Source organism: Poecilia mexicana, unplaced genomic scaffold (assembly GCF_051168715.1).
Source record: "Poecilia mexicana isolate PSO_F unplaced genomic scaffold, ASM5116871v1 scaffold_10, whole genome shotgun sequence".
In the NCBI taxonomy this organism is placed as follows: domain Eukaryota; kingdom Metazoa; phylum Chordata; class Actinopteri; order Cyprinodontiformes; family Poeciliidae; genus Poecilia; species Poecilia mexicana.
The window spans coordinates 25,928,564-25,947,379 of NW_028263379.1; the positions used below are offsets into that span (position 1 = coordinate 25,928,564).

Consider the following 18,816-nt stretch of genomic DNA (forward strand, 5'->3'; position numbering starts at 1 on the left):
TAAAGCCAAAAAAAATGCTCTCAGGCTGCTGGTACAAGCTTTTTGTTTTAAGTCCCACACTTTTATTAGTGGTACATCCAGTAAAAAAACGGCTTGACTCATCAGACTGAGCTACATGAATTCATGTTTTCAAATTTCATACGGATTTTATTATCTGTTTGAAGGCAACTTCTGTTTTTGCTTGAAATGTGGGTGTTGTCGAGAAATTGATTGATTTTAGATGGTTTTCTTGTTTTTTTCTTTTTTTTTCATGGCACAGTTTGACTCATGACATTTCACACAGTTAAATCTGATATGGGCAAAAACCCAACACCATTGAGAAAGCAGAATCTGTGATCCATGCAAGCGAGACCTTGTCTCCTTTTCTTGTTATTGTTTTGAAATCAGTTATGCAAATTTTAACAGGCTGACCTCCTTCCCCTGAGACATTTTACCATTAGTGCCAAGATGGTAAATTCCACTTGATTCACCTGAAAGACTATTTTTTTCTCTTTTTTCTTTCTTCTCTTCTTTTTTCCTTCTCTCTATCTTTCTTTCCTTCTTCTGCTCTGTCTTTCTTTCGTTGTCTCTTCCTTTCTTGTGTTTAATGTAAATGTCGGTCTTGCTGCCTGTGTTTCAGGGTAAATAAAGGCCTAAGGGAGACATCAGTAAAAGGACTTTTCTTCTTATTTATGCACCACACATAGAGACGAGTCTCTGACCAAAATAAAACCAGATAAGATTATCTGGTTTTATTTTTTCCTCATCTTCAGCTCAGTGTAATTGCTATTACAGCTGGAGGTGACAGACGGTGCTATTCAGGACTTAATTTTAAACATCATAATTAAGTTTTTTTTTTAGATATTTTATTTGGATGAATTATATTGTATGATTCTGAAGACTTTAAAGGAGCCATAGGATGTCACTCAGATTGGAGGCTTAGTCAAAGTTTTCAGAATTCATAAATAGGCCTAATTAATAATGAAGGCACTCTGCCTTTCTTCTTATAATTCTTTACAATTACGTTTATCACAGACAAATGCAGTCATGGTAAGAAAGAACACTGTCTTTCAAGCCTTGGGTTTGACATATTAGCATATGAAACAGATTCCACGCTGTCCTTATTTATCAAACAAATCTGAAGTGAAAATAGTAAAACTATGAGAGAAAACTAAGTACCTTCTTGCTGCTTCCATCAGAATGATGTGAGAAAGCAGCAGCCAGCCGCTGTTAACCACATGTTAAGGTAGAAAACAAATTACAGTGTATGACTGTTTTCAATAAATTATTTTCCAATTATTTTTTATGCACTCAAAGATTCAGGCAACAATAGAATAGAATAGAATAGAATAGAATAGAATAGAAAGTTGAGGCCATTTTTTCCATACCTGTGTAGATCTGGCCTATGAAAGCTCAGCATTGCTGTAACATTAATGACTCAATGCAATTGACTGTCATCTGTTGCTGTATTCTTCACTTTTAGATGGCTTGCTGCAAGGTCAGGGAATTTTTGCACTTGGCTGAGTTTAGAAAACTTTTTTACCACTTTGAATAATAAACTGAACTTGGCAATATTGTTCAAAAGACAGGATGAAATGTAATGGATGTAATTGACTATATAGCTGCCTATGTGGTTGGATTTAATTGACAGCATATTCCTGTATATAAATTGGATTTTTTTTTTTTGCAAAGTGCCTGGAAACAACATAAATAAACAAAATTGAAGTATATCAAGATAATAAAGGGGGTATTGCATAATACAGGAAAATTCAAAGTTGGTGTCTGAACTTTGCGGTTTAAATCAGTGTTAAAACACCTGGTAAATAAGTTGTCTGTCCTTGTCACTGACATGTACACACAGAGGACAGGAGGGCAAATGATCATAATGATCTTATTCAGAATGTTCTATGTATTGTGTATATACAGTAATAAAATTTACTATTGTATATGTATAAAACTTAGATAAGATCATTTTATTAACACATTTGCTATTCTTCTTTTCTTTTTGTATTTTGTTTAATCTCCTTAATTTCAAACATCGGTTTTACTGCTTATCTCCATTTCAAAGTTTTCATTCAGTCAGCAGTATCTGTGTGTGGGACACCCACAGATTTTACTGTGTCGTGCTGAGGAGGGAAAAAAGCATGGGAATGTAGCTTTTCACCGTTTAGGAGAATCAGTTAACTATCCATCAACAAAGATCAGGTTACACTGACAAGTTGGTTCCACACTACTGGTTATTGCTTTCACTGACGGGGCAGTTTTTTTGTTGTTTTGTCAGTGTTTATGGTCCCACTTTCTCTTTTTATAGCCTTTTTGTAGATGTCTAAATAGATGTATGGGTCTGATGTTAGATGATAGATTAATAGATAAATAGATATATTTATTACTTCATAAATGCTTAATCCCGGTACGGCCTATTTTAAAAAATTATGAGAAGAAAGATGTATATCAAAAAGATTTTATTAATGGTAAAAACACAATATACAGCATGAAGCCACACCTTATTAACTCCTTCTGTTTAACAAAACTTTTACAAACAAACCAACAATTAGGTGTAACAAACTAGAACAAGTGAACATATTTACACAGTACAACTACCACCATTATATTACACTCCCAGACTGTAAATGAATCCAATTGTTGCAGTACTAAAAACAATGACAGTCTCACTACTACGTGTTTATTATTTTTGCACAGGAACAACACAATCTTGACATCACTGTAATTCAACTACCCCTCTTAATAAGCTGTCTGTCAGCGCTGAACGGCATGGTGTCAGCAGATTAGAGCTTCGTCAGCTAAAGTTTACGCAGCTCTCGCAGAGATATATCTGAAATAAAAGCTGACAGGATCTGATAGCAAGGCAAGCCCCTTTTTTTACAGTTGGACAATGTAAGGCCACTATACCTGAATCAGCTTTTTTTGTGGGAATCGAGCACCGTTTAGTACGCTCATGTGTTATAGCACTCTCACCTGTCTATGTCAGCAAAAAGACACTATGTTTTGCCAAAACGAATACCAGACATTTGAAAGATCCTTCTAACAGTTTTTCCTAAGACATCATTCCCACCCCTTACGTCTCCTTAAACCTCTGTGCCGTCTCGATGATAAATGATTCCAGTGGAGCTCAGAGAAGGATAGAAATGCCCACTGGACCCAGTGTACTGGCTCAGAATGGGGCTAGAGTAACCTAAAGAAGAGTGGGACGGTGAGGATGTGAGCACAGAGGGAGCTGGTACCTGTGGTACCCACTCTGAGACACCTGAGTTGGGGGAATAGTTGCTAAAGTTTCCTGGCTGGGTGGGTCTGTGCGGTCCATCTAGGGGGAGGTTAATCTGCAGCGGCCTGGCCAACCCATCTCCCCCAACCTCGCTTGCTGCTCCAGTAGAAACTGTAGACATTTCGGACAAGAAGCTACTCAGACACGGCGTGGGACCCGACAGTGAAGGGGAGGGGATTCTGTCCGGTGTCGGGGACATGGCAAGGGCAGGGTGTTTGGGGCTTCCCCTTTCACTGTCTCCTGACTCTGGAGCCCCTGAAGCGCCGTCACCACTGTTGAGGGAGTCAGACTTTCTCTTCCTTTTACGGCGAAAGTTTCCATTGTCAAACATCTTCTCACAGTTCGGGTCAAGTGTCCAGTAGTTGCCTTTACCTATTGGACAAGATGCAGTTTAGATTTAAGATCAAACAACAAAATGCATGACTCAATCAAAAACTATCCGAGTACAACGATAAAGACACAATTTGATCTGAGTGTGTTACCTGGATCGTCTTCGTCTCTTGGCACTTTTTTGAAGCAGTCATTGAGTGACAGGTTGTGTCTGATGGAATTCTGCCAGCCAGCTTTACTCTTGTTATAAAAAGGAAAGTTATCAGCAACATATTGGTAAATCTGACTCAGTGTCAGTCTCTTGTCTGGTGCTCCATGGATAGCCATTGCAATCAGAGCAGAGTAGGAATAAGGTGGCCTGACCAGCTTCATCAGATCTTCTTGTGAGGGAAGTGAGAACCAGCTTAGTTCCCCCCCTGGACCGCCAGGTCCAGCTGGTCCCAGGTAGGGTCTTTGCATGCCGTAGTGCTGAGGTACAAACGGTGGGCCTGGATTCCCGGGTGGACCATTGCTGGACAGGTACGAAGAGGAGTTGATCCCGGAGCTGTTGAACCAAAGGTACGGGTTTGGAGATGAGGTGGTGTAGTCGCTCAGTTCATAGGAAGAAGGAGCTGTCCGCTGAGGACTCGGCAGGGACGGAGGAGGGTAGTAGCATTCACCGTACATGCTGAGCTCTGGCGGTTCCTGGCCTAAACTTGGAAACTGTGGACCACAACGAGGAGGTGACTGGTTCTGGGTCTCAAATGAAGACATCATCAAGTTTCTTTCCACCTCTTACCCTCTTCTGATCTGTCTGTTTGTTGTTGTCCTTCCTCTTCGGCTAAAATTACTGACAGTTGTGCCAGTTCCTGAAAGTCTTTCTTTTTCAGTACTCAGTGAAATATTGACTGGTCATCAAAATAGGTTTTTCTTAGTTTTAAAGTTGAGGACTGTTCTTCTCCAATCCTTCCTTGTCTGCTTGTCCTTGCTCTATGTCAAGGTGTCACCTGTCACAAGTATATATCTTCTCATTTGGCCCGCCCCAGTGTATCTTGATTGGTGCTTTTTCTAAGGTGAGAAGCCTATGGGTTTCTCTCTTCTTCTTTTTTTTCTGTTGTCAGCTAATTCAGTTCCCTGAGGGCGTTTTGTTCACTCTCACTTAAATAATTTTCCACTCAATTTGATGGCATGGCATAAATTCATTTCAGATTTCATTTTTTTCTTTTGTGTGCACAATTGGCTACAAAACACTTAGAAATGTACAAGCTGAAAACATCAGTTTATTTAAAAATTTTAAAAAGTGTTTAGAATAAAACTTCTGTTTTTATTGTTTTTTTCCATACAAATATATTCCCATGTTTTTGTACTTTTATGTTTATGATTTTTTTCTCAGCACAATCTAAATGATCAGATTTACAAAACATGCACAGTCTCATGGTTAACATAGACATATAATGCAAAATAAAAAAAGAAACAGGGAAGGCAGCTATCAGTTAAGCTGAAGGCTTTGTGCTAGTTGGAAGCTCCCTAAATCAAATTTTGTGTGGGACCCCAACTCAATTTTTCATCAAAATGAGAAAAGCATGAAAAAGTAAATTGTTTATTATGTTTGTAATGTGATTTTCCTTTTCCCAAGAGGTAAGAGGTAACAAACATTTGCTTTATACATGAATTAATGTGAAAATACAAATTTCAGAATTTCTAAACCGGGACTTTAATTGACGTTTTATCAACATATTTTAGCATTTAATAGCTTGCTTTTTAAGGCAGGCAATGTGCTAGGCGGACAAAAAAAGAAGCTGGAAGTTCGCGCGCTCGTTATAAATTAGCCGAGAACTTTCTTTTTGAGCTCCGAACCGGTTTACGACGGTGAGTTTTAAACTCTGGATAAACTAATAAACAGTATTAAAATTTAAGTAATGGAACAACTCCAAAAATAAGCTTCAGTAAGTAATTATCGTGTTTTGTCATGACGTTAAACTACCCCGTTTTACCTGCAGCTGCTGCCGTGCTAACATAAAAGGTCTTGCTAACCCAACGGTCTTAACGGTTTTCTCTAGGAGCGCAATATAAAAAGCACAACTCATTAATGACATTAATGACTATAACTTTGCTGTGACGTCTTTGTGTGGTTTATTTAAAAGTAACGACATAAGCTATGTCTTTAAATCAGTGCTACCCGTACATAATATAGATGGAGGATTCATCATGTCCTACGGTGCCTTCACGGAGCAACACCGACATGTATAAACTGAATAAGGAGTTGGAGAGAGTGATTGAGGATGTTGAGGACATATCAGGTGTGTAGTCGTTATATTTAATCGCATTGCTCTGCCAGTCATATTGTTACAGTTAATTGCGCCATTAATTTAACAGCGTGTGTTTATACATCTGTGTCCACCCGCAGTGCAGTTGACCTGGATGGCTTATGACATGGTGACGCTGCGGACCGGTTTCGAGGGGGAAGCGTGTATGCGGGAGCTGCAGGAGGCGTACAGCAGATGCAGGGCGGCTGTCTTTGGGGAGGCTGTACCGCAGCCGCAGATGGAAGCTGGTGCTGAGAAAGCTGACTCATCACAAAGTCAAACTGTAGATTAAGTCTATTAAATTACACTCTGATTTATTGCTCCCATGTCAAAGTGGAGTAGCTATGACTTATTTACATGAGTTTCTCAAGTTTTAAACTGTTCTATTCTGTTTGGATGAATACTTTAAATAAAGAAGCTAATATATTTAACAAGGTGATGTGTCATTTTTTAATCACTGACTTGAATTAAATTTTTATTTTTATATACAACAATGACAGCACAGTAACATTACTTTTAACATTGACAGTGGTTATTCTGTTATGCCAGACTGGTGTGTGCACATAGTTTGCATCAAATGTTCTCTTGTAGCATTTTTCAGATGGAAAACGCAGAGAAGGAAGAAGAACAAGTTACTACCCCTATCGGCACTGCTCTGGAAAACATCCTGAGAGGCTTAGACTCGCTGTCCAACAACATGGATCAATTGGCATGTATGTTTTAACTTTTTATCCCCTCAGTTTACATTTTCCCCAAAAAGTCTAAAGACATCTGCTTTTCCATTTCTGAGATGTCATACACTTGGAATATTACAGCAGTTGTTATATTTTCCTATAGATTCAGATGTCAGCAGTCCAAATTGGCATTAATTTGACAGCGCTGTCTGTCAGATCATGAGTTGATGATGTGTAGATAGGGGTAACTGAAGGATTTTCACGCAGATGGCTGCCTTGTCAGTCGCTCTGACGTCGTTGCAACTTAAAATCTGCCTCAGGTGATGGTTGTGGTTAAGTTGGCAGTCAGAGCAGCATGCTCTTTTTTATCACGTTCACTTATAGCCATCAGCTCCTTTCAGACTCAAAGTGGGATTTTTAACTAAATTTGCTGGATGCTTGGACTTGGACTTCATTGTGATAGTGTGTGTGGTTTTGTCTCTTTATGACAAATAATTGTTTTGGATTTTCCAAAACTTATTATTTTGTCATATGAAGGAAGACTAAATTTGTGATTATAGTGCCCTGCAGAAGTTCTACTAACTCTTGAGCTTTTATACATTTTGTCACCTTACATCACATTAAAACTTTTGCATTTATTTTTATATGATTAATAACAGTGCTGTGCATTTGTATTCAGTCTCCCCGGGTGAATACTTTGTAGAATTCCATCCTGCTGAAATCACAGCTGCAAGTTTTCAGTGAGTGTTTTTACTGGCTTATCTGACCGAGGCTGACATATCTAATTCTTCTTCTTTGTATTGGATGGAGAGCACCTGTTAGCAGCAGTTTTTAGGCTTTCCCACATATTTTTATCTAGTTTCAGGTCTGGATCTCAACTAAGACGTTCTAACAGATGGAAATGCTTTGATCTGGACCCTCTGGCTTTATTATTTGAGCCATTGTCCTCTTGGAAAGTAAACCAAATTGTTTTGCAGTCTCTAATATGGTTTCTTCCATAACTGCCTATTTTATTAAGCTCCATCCATCTTTCCATCAAGTCTGATCAGTTTCCCTATCCTTGCTGCCACTACCTTGTTTCCTAGTGGGAAATGAATGTGCACTGTGCAGTTTTTTGGCACACAATGTTTTGCATATAGGCCAAAAGGTTCATCCAGCCAGAACGGCATCTTTCACATGTTTTGTTGTGTGCTCTGCATGGCTTGTGTCCAACTCTTAAGTCTTACATCTTTCTTTCAGCAACGGCTTTCTTATTCCCACGCTTAAATAAAACTTTTTTTTGGATTATCGCAAGGCAAACAATTGTGAAATCTGTTACCAGATTTTCCCACTTGAGTTGTGTAACTCTGCAGATTTTAGCTGTGCTAAATTTTATTTACCAGAATATAGATGTGCTACTTTGTGTTGGTCTATCACATAAAGTTCGATAGCTAGTGATTAGACTGCGACAAAACATAAATAAAAGTTCAAGGCGAGTGAATGGCTTAGCATGACACTATACTTTCAAAACATTTTTTTGTGTCAAGTCAAATCTGAAATTCCCTAGACCTTCTTAGACATGATTATATGAGCATGTGTTGCTTTTTCTGTGCGAGCTCATTTGTTTGTACTCATCTTTTTGTGTACAAAAGCATCATCCACTGTAAGTCACGCTGACAAGGAAGTGACAACAAGCTATTATCAAGATGTCACCGAGCAAATGAAGTCCAGCAAATCTGAGTCATGACAGACTGATGCAGTTTGTAATTGAAGGAGGGAATAAAAAGATACACTGTGTATACAATTACATTTTTCCCTACGCGGATTGCTTTAGCTGCAATAACAGTTGCCATTGACCCGAGGCTACAGTGACAAATGATACTGGGTTTCTCTCTGCAGTGCGAACCCATCTGAAACAGTGCGATCTGCTCATCTCTGTTAGCCACCCTGACAAAGCGGTATTTCTCCAAGAAAAAAAAAAAAAAATCCCAGAAGCGGTGAAGCAGCAGCAGCAGACCGGACTTTGAGCCTAACCTGAGGCGTGAGGAGCAGAGGTAATCTGTGTGGAAAAAAGTGCATAATTAAAAAAAAAAGAAAAAAAGATATCCAACACCTAAGCCAAATAAAGGGTTCTCATTTCTGTTTTTTAAGAGAAAGAGTTAAAGCAGTAAATATGATAATTACATAACAATGACCTTTTGGGATTTTGAATATTGTGACATTTATTTCAGAGCTTATTAAAACATCTAAGAAAAGCAACACACATGTATGCAAAAAATTTGCATGCATGGAAGACATAAACATATGCGAGAGCACTCACGTTAAGCCTGCTGTTGGCGTGGTCAGAGTCCCGCAGGGTGCAGCAGACAGCACTGCGGCTGCTCCTCAGAGCACTGGTCTGTGGCATCTTTGAGCAGCAGCGGGGTGCTCATGTGATGGATAATCATCTCCTTCACCCTGAGGAAGCTCTAAAGCACAACAGCACACACTGAAAATGACGGGGACCTAATGACGCAGCGCAGCACAAGTCGGCATCACACATTCCCTGAGGTGTGCCGCAATATGTGAACTTTTCAGTTAAATAAAAGAGAGCATTTTTTTTTTTTTTTTAGGTTTGCAGTGCATTTTAGCTCACCTTAGTGTTGTTTGTGCCATTTCCGAGGAAATAGAAATCATTTTGTCTCTGGATCTTAATGTTGAAAATCTTGCCTTGATTTAGCAGCATCAGAGTGTAGGGATGTTGTGTTGAGCCGTGTGAGCTGTCCCTCACTAAGAATGCTCCATCCTTCGAGAGATGAAACCACACATGAGAATTGCTGTTTTTGGGGTTTTTTTTTTAAATGTCTCGCTGAAATGTGTGCATCTCTCTGTGTGTCTAAATATTTTATCAACAGAGAAAATGATGCAGCATCGAACCTTGTTCACCTCCCAGAGAGAAACTTCAGCCTGATTTCGAGTTATCTTTCCCTTGTACCAGCTGGGATCCAAACCCTGGATTCACAGTGAGAGAAAAGCCACAGTAAAACACAAACATATTTTTTACATTTCTGCTTGATATTTTCACAGTTGTAGAGACAGAATATGTACCATGTATACTAAAAGTAACCTGATTTGTTAAAACAAAAGTGTTTTTAAGTTCTGTATCAGACTCGGAAAAGGTTTTTGCTACAACATCGCCATCTGCTGTTTTGACTCTGAAAATGCACTTTTTTGTGGCACTAACTTCAATATAAATCCCTACCATTTTACCTGTACTTGTTGCTTATTGACATGTCCTGTTGTTCTTGTTGGTTGGTTTGACAGAACGTGTGATGTTGGTACAGGAACATGGGGAGTTATATTATTTGCCCTGAAAAAGAAGAAGTAAAAACAAATGAAGAGAAAAAAATAAGAAGACTGATAAATAACTTTAAACCCCAATAATTCTTTTAGGTTATTTTACCTGTTAGACACATGTCGCTGCGGGACTGTTGGTAGCGGGCGCCTTCTGGTAAGTGTGCCGGTATCCAAAGCAACACTGCCCTCTGCTGGGTAATTATAGGTAATGTGAAATTTAAAGAAATGCTTTAGCAACATGTAAACTTCCTTTTATGAACTGTATATACCTAAGCGTGTAAAGGCTCTCTGGGGAACCGGAGGTTTTTCTGGCTTCTTATTTGCGGCCCGTTGAAAATTAGATGAGTGAGCTGAAATGAGGAATAGCAAACATTAATTGGCTCTGAAGTAAACACAGTCAAAGTTTCTGTGCTCTCGACACATTTCTCCTCATGGAAGCTTTTCATTACCTGTGGGAAGGCTGTGAACTTTAGACACCCTCTGGGGGTCAGGAAGTGAAAAGACTGGAGGAAGCCTGTGATCTTCTCTTGCTTTGGCTTTATGCAGATTATCTGCTGTGAGTGGCTCAGTAAGAGGAACAATGTAGTTTCCATCTGCTGCTTCTTCGTTAAACTCCTCATAGTCACTTTCACTGTCCTAGTCAGAGGAAAGAGATCTGACTTAGCTAATATGCATGTAAAGTTTGATCATAATAATTATATTACACATGGGAAATTTGGTAACACTTTCTATGACGGGGTGTGCATAAGACTGACATGACACTGTCATAAACGTGACAGTGTCATGAACATGAAGGACTCTTTATGAATGTTGTCATGAAGTGTTATTCGGTAAATAATGACACTTTTAATGCAAAGTTTCTTTAAAAGTTGCATTGAAAGTCCATTAAAAGTGCTAACTTTGCATTAAAGTGTCATTATTTACAAAATAATGCAACGTTGGGACTTTTAATGGACTTTCAATGCATCTTTTAAAGCAACTTTACATTAAAAGTGTCATTTACCGAATGACACTTCGTGACAACAGTCATAGACATTTGTAAAGACTCCTTCATCTTCATGACAGTGTCGTGTCAGTCTTATGCACACTCCGTCAAATAAAGTGTCACTGAAAATTTTATTGCTTAAATGTAATATTTGTTTTTTTTTTGTAACTAAAACAAACAAAACAGAACTACATATTGTTTCACTTACATGCTCACCCCAGACTTTTTTACCTTGCACTGTATAAGAATGAAAATTAATTAGATTGCTATCAAATTGCAAAAAATATGGTTGATTGATTTTATTTGCAAAGTTTAAGGGATGGGTTTTTACCTTCTGTAAGATGATTTCTTTTCTTAGATCTGCACATTAAATGAAGGTGAGTTCTCCTTTTTTGTGGTTAGTTTCGATTTCAGATTACATAAATAACATCTCTTTACTTACTTGGAACCAAAACTCTTCCTCTTTTCTTGCTTATTGACATCTCTTTGAATTTTTGCAAGTATTCTGCAAACCGTGGGAGCCAAACAATCAGTATAATATCAACAGTTTAAACTTGTTGCACTACGACATGCTCTGATTCTAGTTAAATAACATTTATGCCAAACTCACGGGACGTAGGTGATTGGGAACACTTGAAGATCACGCTGGATCATATGCTAAATGAGTTGCATGTTTTGGAAATAAGAAAGTCTGTTACTCATCAAGATAAATACTCAGAATGTTGAAGACCGCGAGAGCTGAAAAGTAACTCACCAGAAATTGTGCTCCAGTTATGCCCCTCTTCAACACTACATTGTCACAGCCGAATAACTTGAGCTGAGAAAACAAAAACGTATGTTTGATGAAGTACAAAGTAAAGGTTTTAACTTACAGTTCTATGCTCATTTTGGAGTGAAAATAAAGCTGCCTTTCTTGTTTGGAGCATTCTTTTGTTAATGAACTGCAACTAGGATCAATTCAATGCAATGACGAAACAACTTCTGCTCTTTGCATTCTCAGGTTTGCCATCATTTCCAGAAAAGGAACTGTCTTTAATATCTTAGAATCACATAAATGCAAAGTTAAAAACAACATACGACACAATACGATCTGTCGTTGCGCCCTATAAAAAGAATCGAAACCATTACAGCATTCAGTCAAATTGAACATCATGAAGTATGAGCACTTTTATTAAAGCAGTGGTGTAGCATTTGCCAAGCCAGTCATGCTCAGCCGTGTCTTGATGCCATGGAGCGAAGACTCGCTGAACGCACAACTGTTTCTGCCCACGTTACTGCTAAAGTCATTTCCAAAATAACATCAAATGCATCGTTTTAAAGTAAAAGGAAAAAAGAAGATATTCAACTGCAAAACATGTTGGTTGTTAAAACACACAGAAAATTAGCCAATCACATAGCAGCAACTCGTTGCTTGCATCTAGAGTTTGGTAAAGACGATTTCCTGAACTTAAAACCAAGCATCAAAATAGGGGGTAAAAGTAACTTTAAATGACCTTGGACATAGATGAGAGAAAGGTAACATTTTGTCAAATAACTCGCTGCACATCAATCCTTGAAGGATATTCGCTATAGGAGCAGAAGAGCACGACAGATACCACACCAAAGAAAAACAAACTGAGGACACATTTTGCTTAAACTCACTAAGATTGGATTATAACAGTTTAGAAAAACACTCCTGGGTTTGATGTGTCAAGTTTCTAGATGTCACAAGTAGCAGAACCATCCTGCCTTATATCAATAGTTTAGGATTATGGTGGTAGTATAATAGAGATGAAAATTGTTTCTTGACATACTTTGGGTGCAGTTGTAACCACTGAGCATTGTTTGTCACATCCCACCTGAATATTGTTGGTGACCAAGACCATCCCTTTATGACCATCTTTTTTTGGGATTTGCAGATTTACAACGTGGATGTATAGCCAACTAATCAGGTCATGATGATTTGACTTCAAGCAAACCAAAAACTGTGAAGGAATGTTTCTGACTTCTTCGTCAATCTGCGCCATCAAGAATAAGGGTGGTTTTAAGGGCAAAAGGGGATTAAACTTGATGCTAGAAAAATGTCCCCAAGCCTATGTAGTTGCTTGTCTTCTCTGTTTGCTGTTACTATTTGCTGAGTTCACACCATCCCATGTTTAAGAAAGTTACAGAGTCTCAAATGTCGCAGGCCAGTTGTAGTGAATCAAAATAAGCATTTATCATTGGGGTGGAACAATCTAAATGAGGAAAAGGTTGCAACACGTAAGACTATCTCTAGCAGATTATCTCTGCTAGAGATAGTCCACAAGCCTTTAAAATTTGCTGTATCTTTCATAAACACCCATTTTGGCTTCTAAATAAACACCAATATCATATGTAGCTTATTTGAAACTTTGCAGAGATCATTTATTGTGGTGTTTAAAACCTCTGAAAAATTCAACACACTGTGACATACTAGCTGATATGCTAAATTCACTTCACCTACTTCAAGTAATAGACTGTAAAATTATCGTAAAACACTGGAGCATAACTTTCTTTCGCATGAATCAACTCACCTGTCTCATGTAGTCTGCTAACTTTTTTGGCTCCCACGCCATCACGTCTTCTTTAATGGGACCGTCGGTTAAACTCATCTTTACAAAATTGCAGATTAACAACAAATGAAGCTTGCTGGGTTGTCTCCAAATTACAAAAGACCTAACCATAAAGTCTAAGACTTTAGAAGTACCTCCTCTGCCAAGGAGACTTTTGACATCCTCTTCTTACCTCTGGTCTAATTAAAGAATGTTTCAGTGGTCATAAAGGGCTATCTTTAGAGGAGTTAGTCACTGCAAAGTGTAATGCCTCTAAACACAAAGCCTGCTGATTTCCTCTTGCATGCTCGTATACACTGTAATAAGTTTGCAAGTTCCGTAAGCACTTTAACAACAGACATTTAATCTACACATTTCTTAAACAGGTATAGAACTGGTCAGGTTTAAATAAATTGTGAATGTTCAAGCTCTTTGATTATGCTTTTCCTACACAGAGCAGAGTGTGTTTCTTACATACTTTGCTCTGTGTGGTCACAGGAAACACAGAGCAAGTGTTTCCTTGCTGTGAAAGAACTAAACACTTTCCCACATTTTGTGTAGGATAGTGCGTTTCCTGCACACTTTGCTCAGACATTAAAAAATAGCATCCTGTCATTTTATATTACCAGAGCAAAGTAAATTTTTGAGCTTAATTTTAAAGGTAATAACCTTTACTGCAAATCTGTTATTTTGCTCAAATAGAATATCTCAACATGGACGATTTTCAGCTGTAGGCATTTTATATTGAAATATACATCTTTTAATACTTTTTATGGAGTCAGTCATAAAATGTATTTATGACTTTTTATAATACAGTAATTAAGAAGCAAACAAGGCACCACTTAAAGTAGCATACATTCTTTCTATTCTAGGGTTCTATGTCTGAAAACATGCTCATGAAATCTTTACCATGTCTTACTTTTTTGTCGATGCAACCCTACAACACCTTACGACGTATAATGACATCCTGTCACTGAGTAGTTCTATGAATCACCTTTACCTTACTTTGTCACCTTTATTTTGAAACCCACAAACATTCAATGTAACCAGTTACCATCAGAAGTAACTACATTTGTAAACAGAGTGCACTTCTTTATAATTTCATCTCAGGTTAAATCCAGCTGTTCAAGTAAATGCCTCAGAAGTGCTATAGAGAACATTTGTGAACAAACAGCATCACAAACACCAAGAAACGCCACCAGAAAGGTCAGGAAACGCAGAGACGTTAAAAGCAGGGATAAGGTTTTATAACATCAGAAGATGTGAACATCTCACAGAGCACGGTTCTGTCCATAACCTGGACTATGAAAGAGTATGGCACATTGCAAGGGCTCTTCATGTTCGAACTTTTTTGCCTATATACAAAGTGCTCTCTGTAGGAAAATTAACACAATGCAACATGGTGGTGGCAGCATCATGCTGTCTCAAACAGGCCAAGGTAGCTACACAGTTGATGGGAGGAAGAATAAAGTTAAATACGGAGACGTCTTTGGGGAACACTTAGAGGGTTTTTTCCCCCAGTAAGACAACAACTCTAAATATACAACCAGAACCACAATGGAATGGAAAGACGATTAAGGCAGATTTATGTGTTGTTAGGATTACCCAGATAAGATCTAGACCTAAATTCAGTTGGATATTTGTGGTGGTGTTCGAACACTAATGTTTGCAGATGCCCTACGTCCAATCTAGCCGAGTTTGAACTATTTTTCAAAGATGAACGGACAAAAGTTCAGTCTGTAGATGCGAAGAGCTGGAATGCATAACCTACAAATGTTACAATCTGAAGCAGAACTGGACATGCTTGCTCACATGGGGTGGACAAGCATGTTCTGTTCTGCTTCAGAACTGTTAAAAGGGTATATGTGTTAGGAGCGTGCTCAAAGCCTGTTCAGCGTGCTTTGAATTAGTTTTTCACAAATACTTGTTTATAAGGAAGGATTAACTGCAAGTTGTCTGGAATACCCATGTGCAAACTTGACATGCAAAATACAATAAATGTCTTTTCCTAAGATCATTGTTCACCTTCTTTCATGGCATTGCGTCAAATTCATGTAACTCATTTTTCATGCATTAAACTTCCTTTTAAACTTGCAGTAGGCATGCCTGTGTTAAATAAGGGGTTTAATATGACATGTTGTCAGTTTCAGGCTTTATATCTATTCTTTGACCTGGTAAAGATCTAAATACATTTTAGCCTTACACAGAGACTTACAAAACCTTCAAGTTTAAATAGTCAATTAGGTCTTTTATTTCTAAATTGTAACACATTGTGTTCAACCTTAGTTGTCTCGCAGCAGCAACTCCGCCCTGCATCAGCCCCCCTGGTATCTCACACCCAGGTGACAGGGGAGGGCAGATGGAAGAAGGGGTGATCAATCACTCTTAGATTGTCACAGACCCCCAGGCTAGCCTGGATGAATACATGAGTAGCCCAGGGGGGTCCCAGTGGGAGATCCCCTGCAACTTCCCTCCCTGTTTTCCTCTTTTGTCCAGATTAGGAAACATGCACCCCCACAAAACCTGGGAGCTGTGGATGAGGCAGGGAATACAGAAAATAAAAAGTAAAACAAGGCCCCACTTAAAGTAAAGTGTTCATGAAAATAATGTAGAAAATCCAAATTGCTTGAGAAGTGGCCTTGCAATGGTGAGTCATTGGTCAACTCTGCAGAAATTAAACTTTTTGTGAAAATAAAAAGATTCATTGGAATCTTTTTTTTTTTTGTCAGAGCCATAAAATACTCAGTGGAGTGCTGGGTTTAGCAGAACTGATTTGGATCTTCTTTATTACTCAACAGGGCAGCTTGGAAAATATATGGCACATCCAAGAGTTTGATGTTGATTAAGATACAGATTGTGACGATGCTGTTTGAGCACATTTTGATTAAATGAAAACAGTTTCTTTGCTTTCTTATTTTGTATTACTTTATTAACATTGAAACCTCCCATCTGTACCTACAGTCTATTTAGATTTTAGCCTGTAAAGAGTATAGAAGCCCTTTAACCAGCCTAATTTCTGGTAAACTTCCACAGCCCTCTAATGCCCTGTAGATACAGACCCCTGAAGACTGCAATATCCTTGCCATCTCTTCTTTGTATAAGAACCTGGCAGATTTATGACACACCCTGCTGAGATGAAGATTTTTAGAGTTCCAGGGGGTCAAGAAGAGGAAACAAATGAAAGGCTCATTCAGGCCTGTGGGCAGAGAAAACAACCCCCTCAGACCTAATTATCTTCAAATTAAAACATTAGAAATATTTGAAATTCTTTTTTTTATTATTAGAAAGCAAGTGTTACTTAGTTGAAGCGATCTACAATGCAATAAAGGAACACCAACTAATGCAGCCTGTGTTAAAACACTTTGTTTAACCCACCATGTATGTGACAGACTACATTCGGTGTTGCCTGTGGGATATCCCTCAAAGCTGCCAGTTCTGACAGGGATTATAAGGCCAGATTCCTTCTACCTCTTGCTGGAAAGCATTCCCTAATTTGTCTTTGAATGTAGTCAATACACATTGACATCAGAGTGACAGTGGATCAGCGCTGGATCAACACCGTGGCTAGGTGTTGATCTGCTGCGTGTTGATCTGTGTAATCCTCTCCTTAAGTGGATTCAGTCCATTCTTATTGTAATGCGTTAGTTCGACGCAGTAGCGAGGGAATGTATTAAGCGACGTATTTATTTATGAAAGCAACTGGACTTTTTAAGAGATTTTTTTATTAAAGAAAGAGGAAAAACATAAATATATGCGCAAAGGAAACACTGACATTGATGATTAATAGAAAGTGCAGCCATAAAGACAAAAATAATACAAATATTTACAAACTCATATTTTTCATTTGGGTCCACGGTATCTCCGCCAGACAGCATAGCCGTCCCCGGCTTCCCTCTTTGCACACACATGCTTGACTATGACCTGAGAGCAGTCCTCGCAGTTCACCCTGCAGCACCAGTGGAACTTGCAGTTGCAGCTGCTCACCACCTCCGTGCGCCTCTCCTCCACTCTCAGGCCGCATTCGTGGCACAGCCGGCGGCAGCTCCGGCGCTCCCACTGGGTCAGCCCGGCTCCGTGTTGCAGACACTCCCTCCCCTCCGTGCCGTGCAGCCCCACACTGGCGTTCCTCCTACAGTAGTCGGGCGAGTCTTCCAGGTAGATGAGCTCCGTCTGGGCCACACCGCCAAACGCGTCCACGATGGCTCCCCGGCTGTCGGCGCTGTTTCCGGCTCTCACGCGCCTCTTGTCTGTGTCCAGCTTTTGCGCCTGGCTGTACTTGATCTTCAAGTAATTACCGATTTCTCTAAAATCTGACAACTGCGTCCAGCACGTTTGCAGGCTGCAGCTCTCTGACATGCCGTGGCACCTGCAGATGCGTTTCGTCGTTGCCTTCACGGCCTGTGGGAAAATAGAGTTGATCGGCGCATCTACCTTAAATTGGAAATATTCGCTTAAGCAGGACGTACTTGCCGTCCTGCCGCGTTGTTGTGGAAATTTACTGCGGCTCTTGAGTCCTGGCCTGTCTCCTGTGCGTCCACATACTGTTTGGAAATCTTTTCACCAAAATCCAAGTTGTCACTGCAGCCACCCCATAACCAACCCCGGCCACCTGCATGCAGAGAAATCAAGTTAAAATTCAAAGCACTGATTTTTACCGCTATTTTAGATCACATTTCGTGGACCTCACCAGTTTTCCCATTATTGGAGACATCGCAGCCACAGTTTTCAAGGTCTCCCAGGCTGCAGTTCCTGGTCAGAGTGTACATGACTCCAGCAGCACTGATGGCATGCACGAAAGATGTTTCTCTGGTTGCTAAATAAATAGACATCGTTACAATACCAGCAACTCTTCCTTAAAATGCATGTCGAAATGAGCCAGAAATTGTACGATGGGAACAGGCACTGCATGGTTGCACTTTTGCATCCTTTATCTTCAAGAATTTTGAAAAGCATCTGGGAAATAACTACACCCTACCTCTTCTCAGACCTCTGGGATGGGTTTCGCTGTCAGGGCAGTTCCATCTGTCCCACGCAAACTGGTGTTTGCACTCCTCGATTCCATTCTGCGTGCCCACCTGCACGCTTTTTGCATAGGTGAGGTAGGCCTGTCAAAGAGACGGTTTTGTTCATAAAGTGCTCCTGAAATAAAAATAATTAAAGCTGCACATTTTTGTTTACCTTCGGTCCTGTCATTAGGAAGTTACTGGCCACCCTGAGAGAGAAAATAAATAAATTACTTTGCCTCCCCTTTTCCCCGTTATCCCTTTTCCAAATAAGAATCACACATTATGGTGTCTTACCAGGCGTGACCCACGTCCATTTTTAGATGGAGAAACAGAATCCAAAAAATTAAATGAGCCATTTTGTCATTTGCAGCACAATCCTATAGGAGATCTTTGACATTTGGATCCGC

The 18,816-nt window shown here is 39.3% G+C and overlaps 4 protein-coding genes across 5 annotated transcripts; 1 reads left to right on the top strand and 3 right to left on the bottom strand.

Annotated features, from left to right (window-relative positions):
* Positions 1-2,424: 2,424 nt before the first annotated feature.
* Positions 2,425-4,559, bottom strand: foxi3b (forkhead box I3b). Of its 2 annotated transcripts, XM_015009044.2 has the most exons (3): positions 4,371-4,559; positions 3,745-4,294; positions 2,425-3,634 (listed from the first exon to the last, which is right to left on the bottom strand). In XM_015009044.2, exons 2-3 carry the CDS (start codon positions 4,256-4,258, stop codon positions 3,066-3,068), a joined length of 1,083 nt encoding a protein of 360 aa, XP_014864530.2. In that variant the 5' UTR covers positions 4,259-4,294; positions 4,371-4,559; the 3' UTR covers positions 2,425-3,065. The 2 variants fall into 2 exon arrangements, with proteins under 2 accessions (XP_014864530.2, XP_014864529.2); XM_015009043.2 differs by having other exon boundaries at positions 3,745-4,559.
* A 169-nt stretch (positions 4,560-4,728) lies between these two features.
* On the top strand, positions 4,729-6,174 carry syce3 (synaptonemal complex central element protein 3). Its single transcript, XM_088009735.1, has 3 exons — positions 4,729-5,440; positions 5,766-5,871; positions 5,979-6,174. Exons 2-3 carry the CDS (start codon positions 5,766-5,768, stop codon positions 6,167-6,169), a joined length of 297 nt encoding a protein of 98 aa, XP_087865861.1. The 5' UTR covers positions 4,729-5,440; the 3' UTR covers positions 6,170-6,174.
* Positions 6,175-6,314: 140 nt separating this feature from the next.
* lcp2b (lymphocyte cytosolic protein 2b) lies at positions 6,315-13,522 on the bottom strand. The gene is made up of 14 exons (XM_088009736.1): positions 13,386-13,522; positions 11,606-11,668; positions 11,462-11,508; positions 11,294-11,356; positions 11,183-11,211; positions 11,060-11,088; positions 10,316-10,502; positions 10,136-10,216; positions 9,973-10,057; positions 9,780-9,879; positions 9,447-9,521; positions 9,166-9,315; positions 8,851-8,998; positions 6,315-8,589 (listed from the first exon to the last, which is right to left on the bottom strand). The coding sequence occupies exons 1-13, from the start codon at positions 13,461-13,463 to the stop codon at positions 8,873-8,875; spliced, it is 1,113 nt and encodes a 370-aa protein (XP_087865862.1). The 5' UTR covers positions 13,464-13,522; the 3' UTR covers positions 6,315-8,589; positions 8,851-8,872.
* A 3,593-nt stretch (positions 13,523-17,115) lies between these two features.
* On the bottom strand, positions 17,116-18,765 carry LOC106931092 (protein Wnt-8a-like). Its single transcript, XM_015009040.2, has 6 exons — positions 18,704-18,765; positions 18,582-18,615; positions 18,379-18,508; positions 18,091-18,216; positions 17,870-18,012; positions 17,116-17,801 (listed from the first exon to the last, which is right to left on the bottom strand). The coding sequence occupies exons 1-6, from the start codon at positions 18,763-18,765 to the stop codon at positions 17,244-17,246; spliced, it is 1,053 nt and encodes a 350-aa protein (XP_014864526.2). The 3' UTR covers positions 17,116-17,243.
* Positions 18,766-18,816: the final 51 nt, after the last annotated feature.

What these genes read in the sequence shown, in the direction of transcription:
- foxi3b (XM_015009043.2), bottom strand. Translation starts at nt 4,348, where the DNA reads ATGATGTCTTCATTTGAGACCCAGAACCAGTCACCTCCTCGTTGTGGT. An exon ending in AAGAGACGAAGACGATCCAG is followed by an intron (nt 3,635 to 3,744) that starts GTAACACACTCA and finishes CTTGTCCAATAG; the next exon opens with GTAAAGGCAACTACTGGACA.
- syce3 (XM_088009735.1), top strand. Translation starts at nt 5,766, where the DNA reads ATGGAGGATTCATCATGTCCTACGGTGCCTTCACGGAGCAACACCGAC. An exon ending in GGATGTTGAGGACATATCAG is followed by an intron (nt 5,872 to 5,978) that starts GTGTGTAGTCGT and finishes GTCCACCCGCAG; the next exon opens with TGCAGTTGACCTGGATGGCT.
- lcp2b (XM_088009736.1), bottom strand. Translation starts at nt 13,463, where the DNA reads ATGAGTTTAACCGACGGTCCCATTAAAGAAGACGTGATGGCGTGGGAG. An exon ending in TAACTGGAGCACAATTTCTG is followed by an intron (nt 11,509 to 11,605) that starts GTGAGTTACTTT and finishes CAACTCATTTAG; the next exon opens with CATATGATCCAGCGTGATCT. An exon ending in CTCTCTGGGAGGTGAACAAG is followed by an intron (nt 9,316 to 9,446) that starts GTTCGATGCTGC and finishes CATCTCTCGAAG; the next exon opens with GATGGAGCATTCTTAGTGAG.
- LOC106931092 (XM_015009040.2), bottom strand. Translation starts at nt 18,765, where the DNA reads ATGGCTCATTTAATTTTTTGGATTCTGTTTCTCCATCTAAAAATGGAC. An exon ending in TCCCAGAGGTCTGAGAAGAG is followed by an intron (nt 18,217 to 18,378) that starts GTAGGGTGTAGT and finishes CTATTTATTTAG; the next exon opens with CAACCAGAGAAACATCTTTC. An exon ending in CTCCAATAATGGGAAAACTG is followed by an intron (nt 18,013 to 18,090) that starts GTGAGGTCCACG and finishes CTCTGCATGCAG; the next exon opens with GTGGCCGGGGTTGGTTATGG.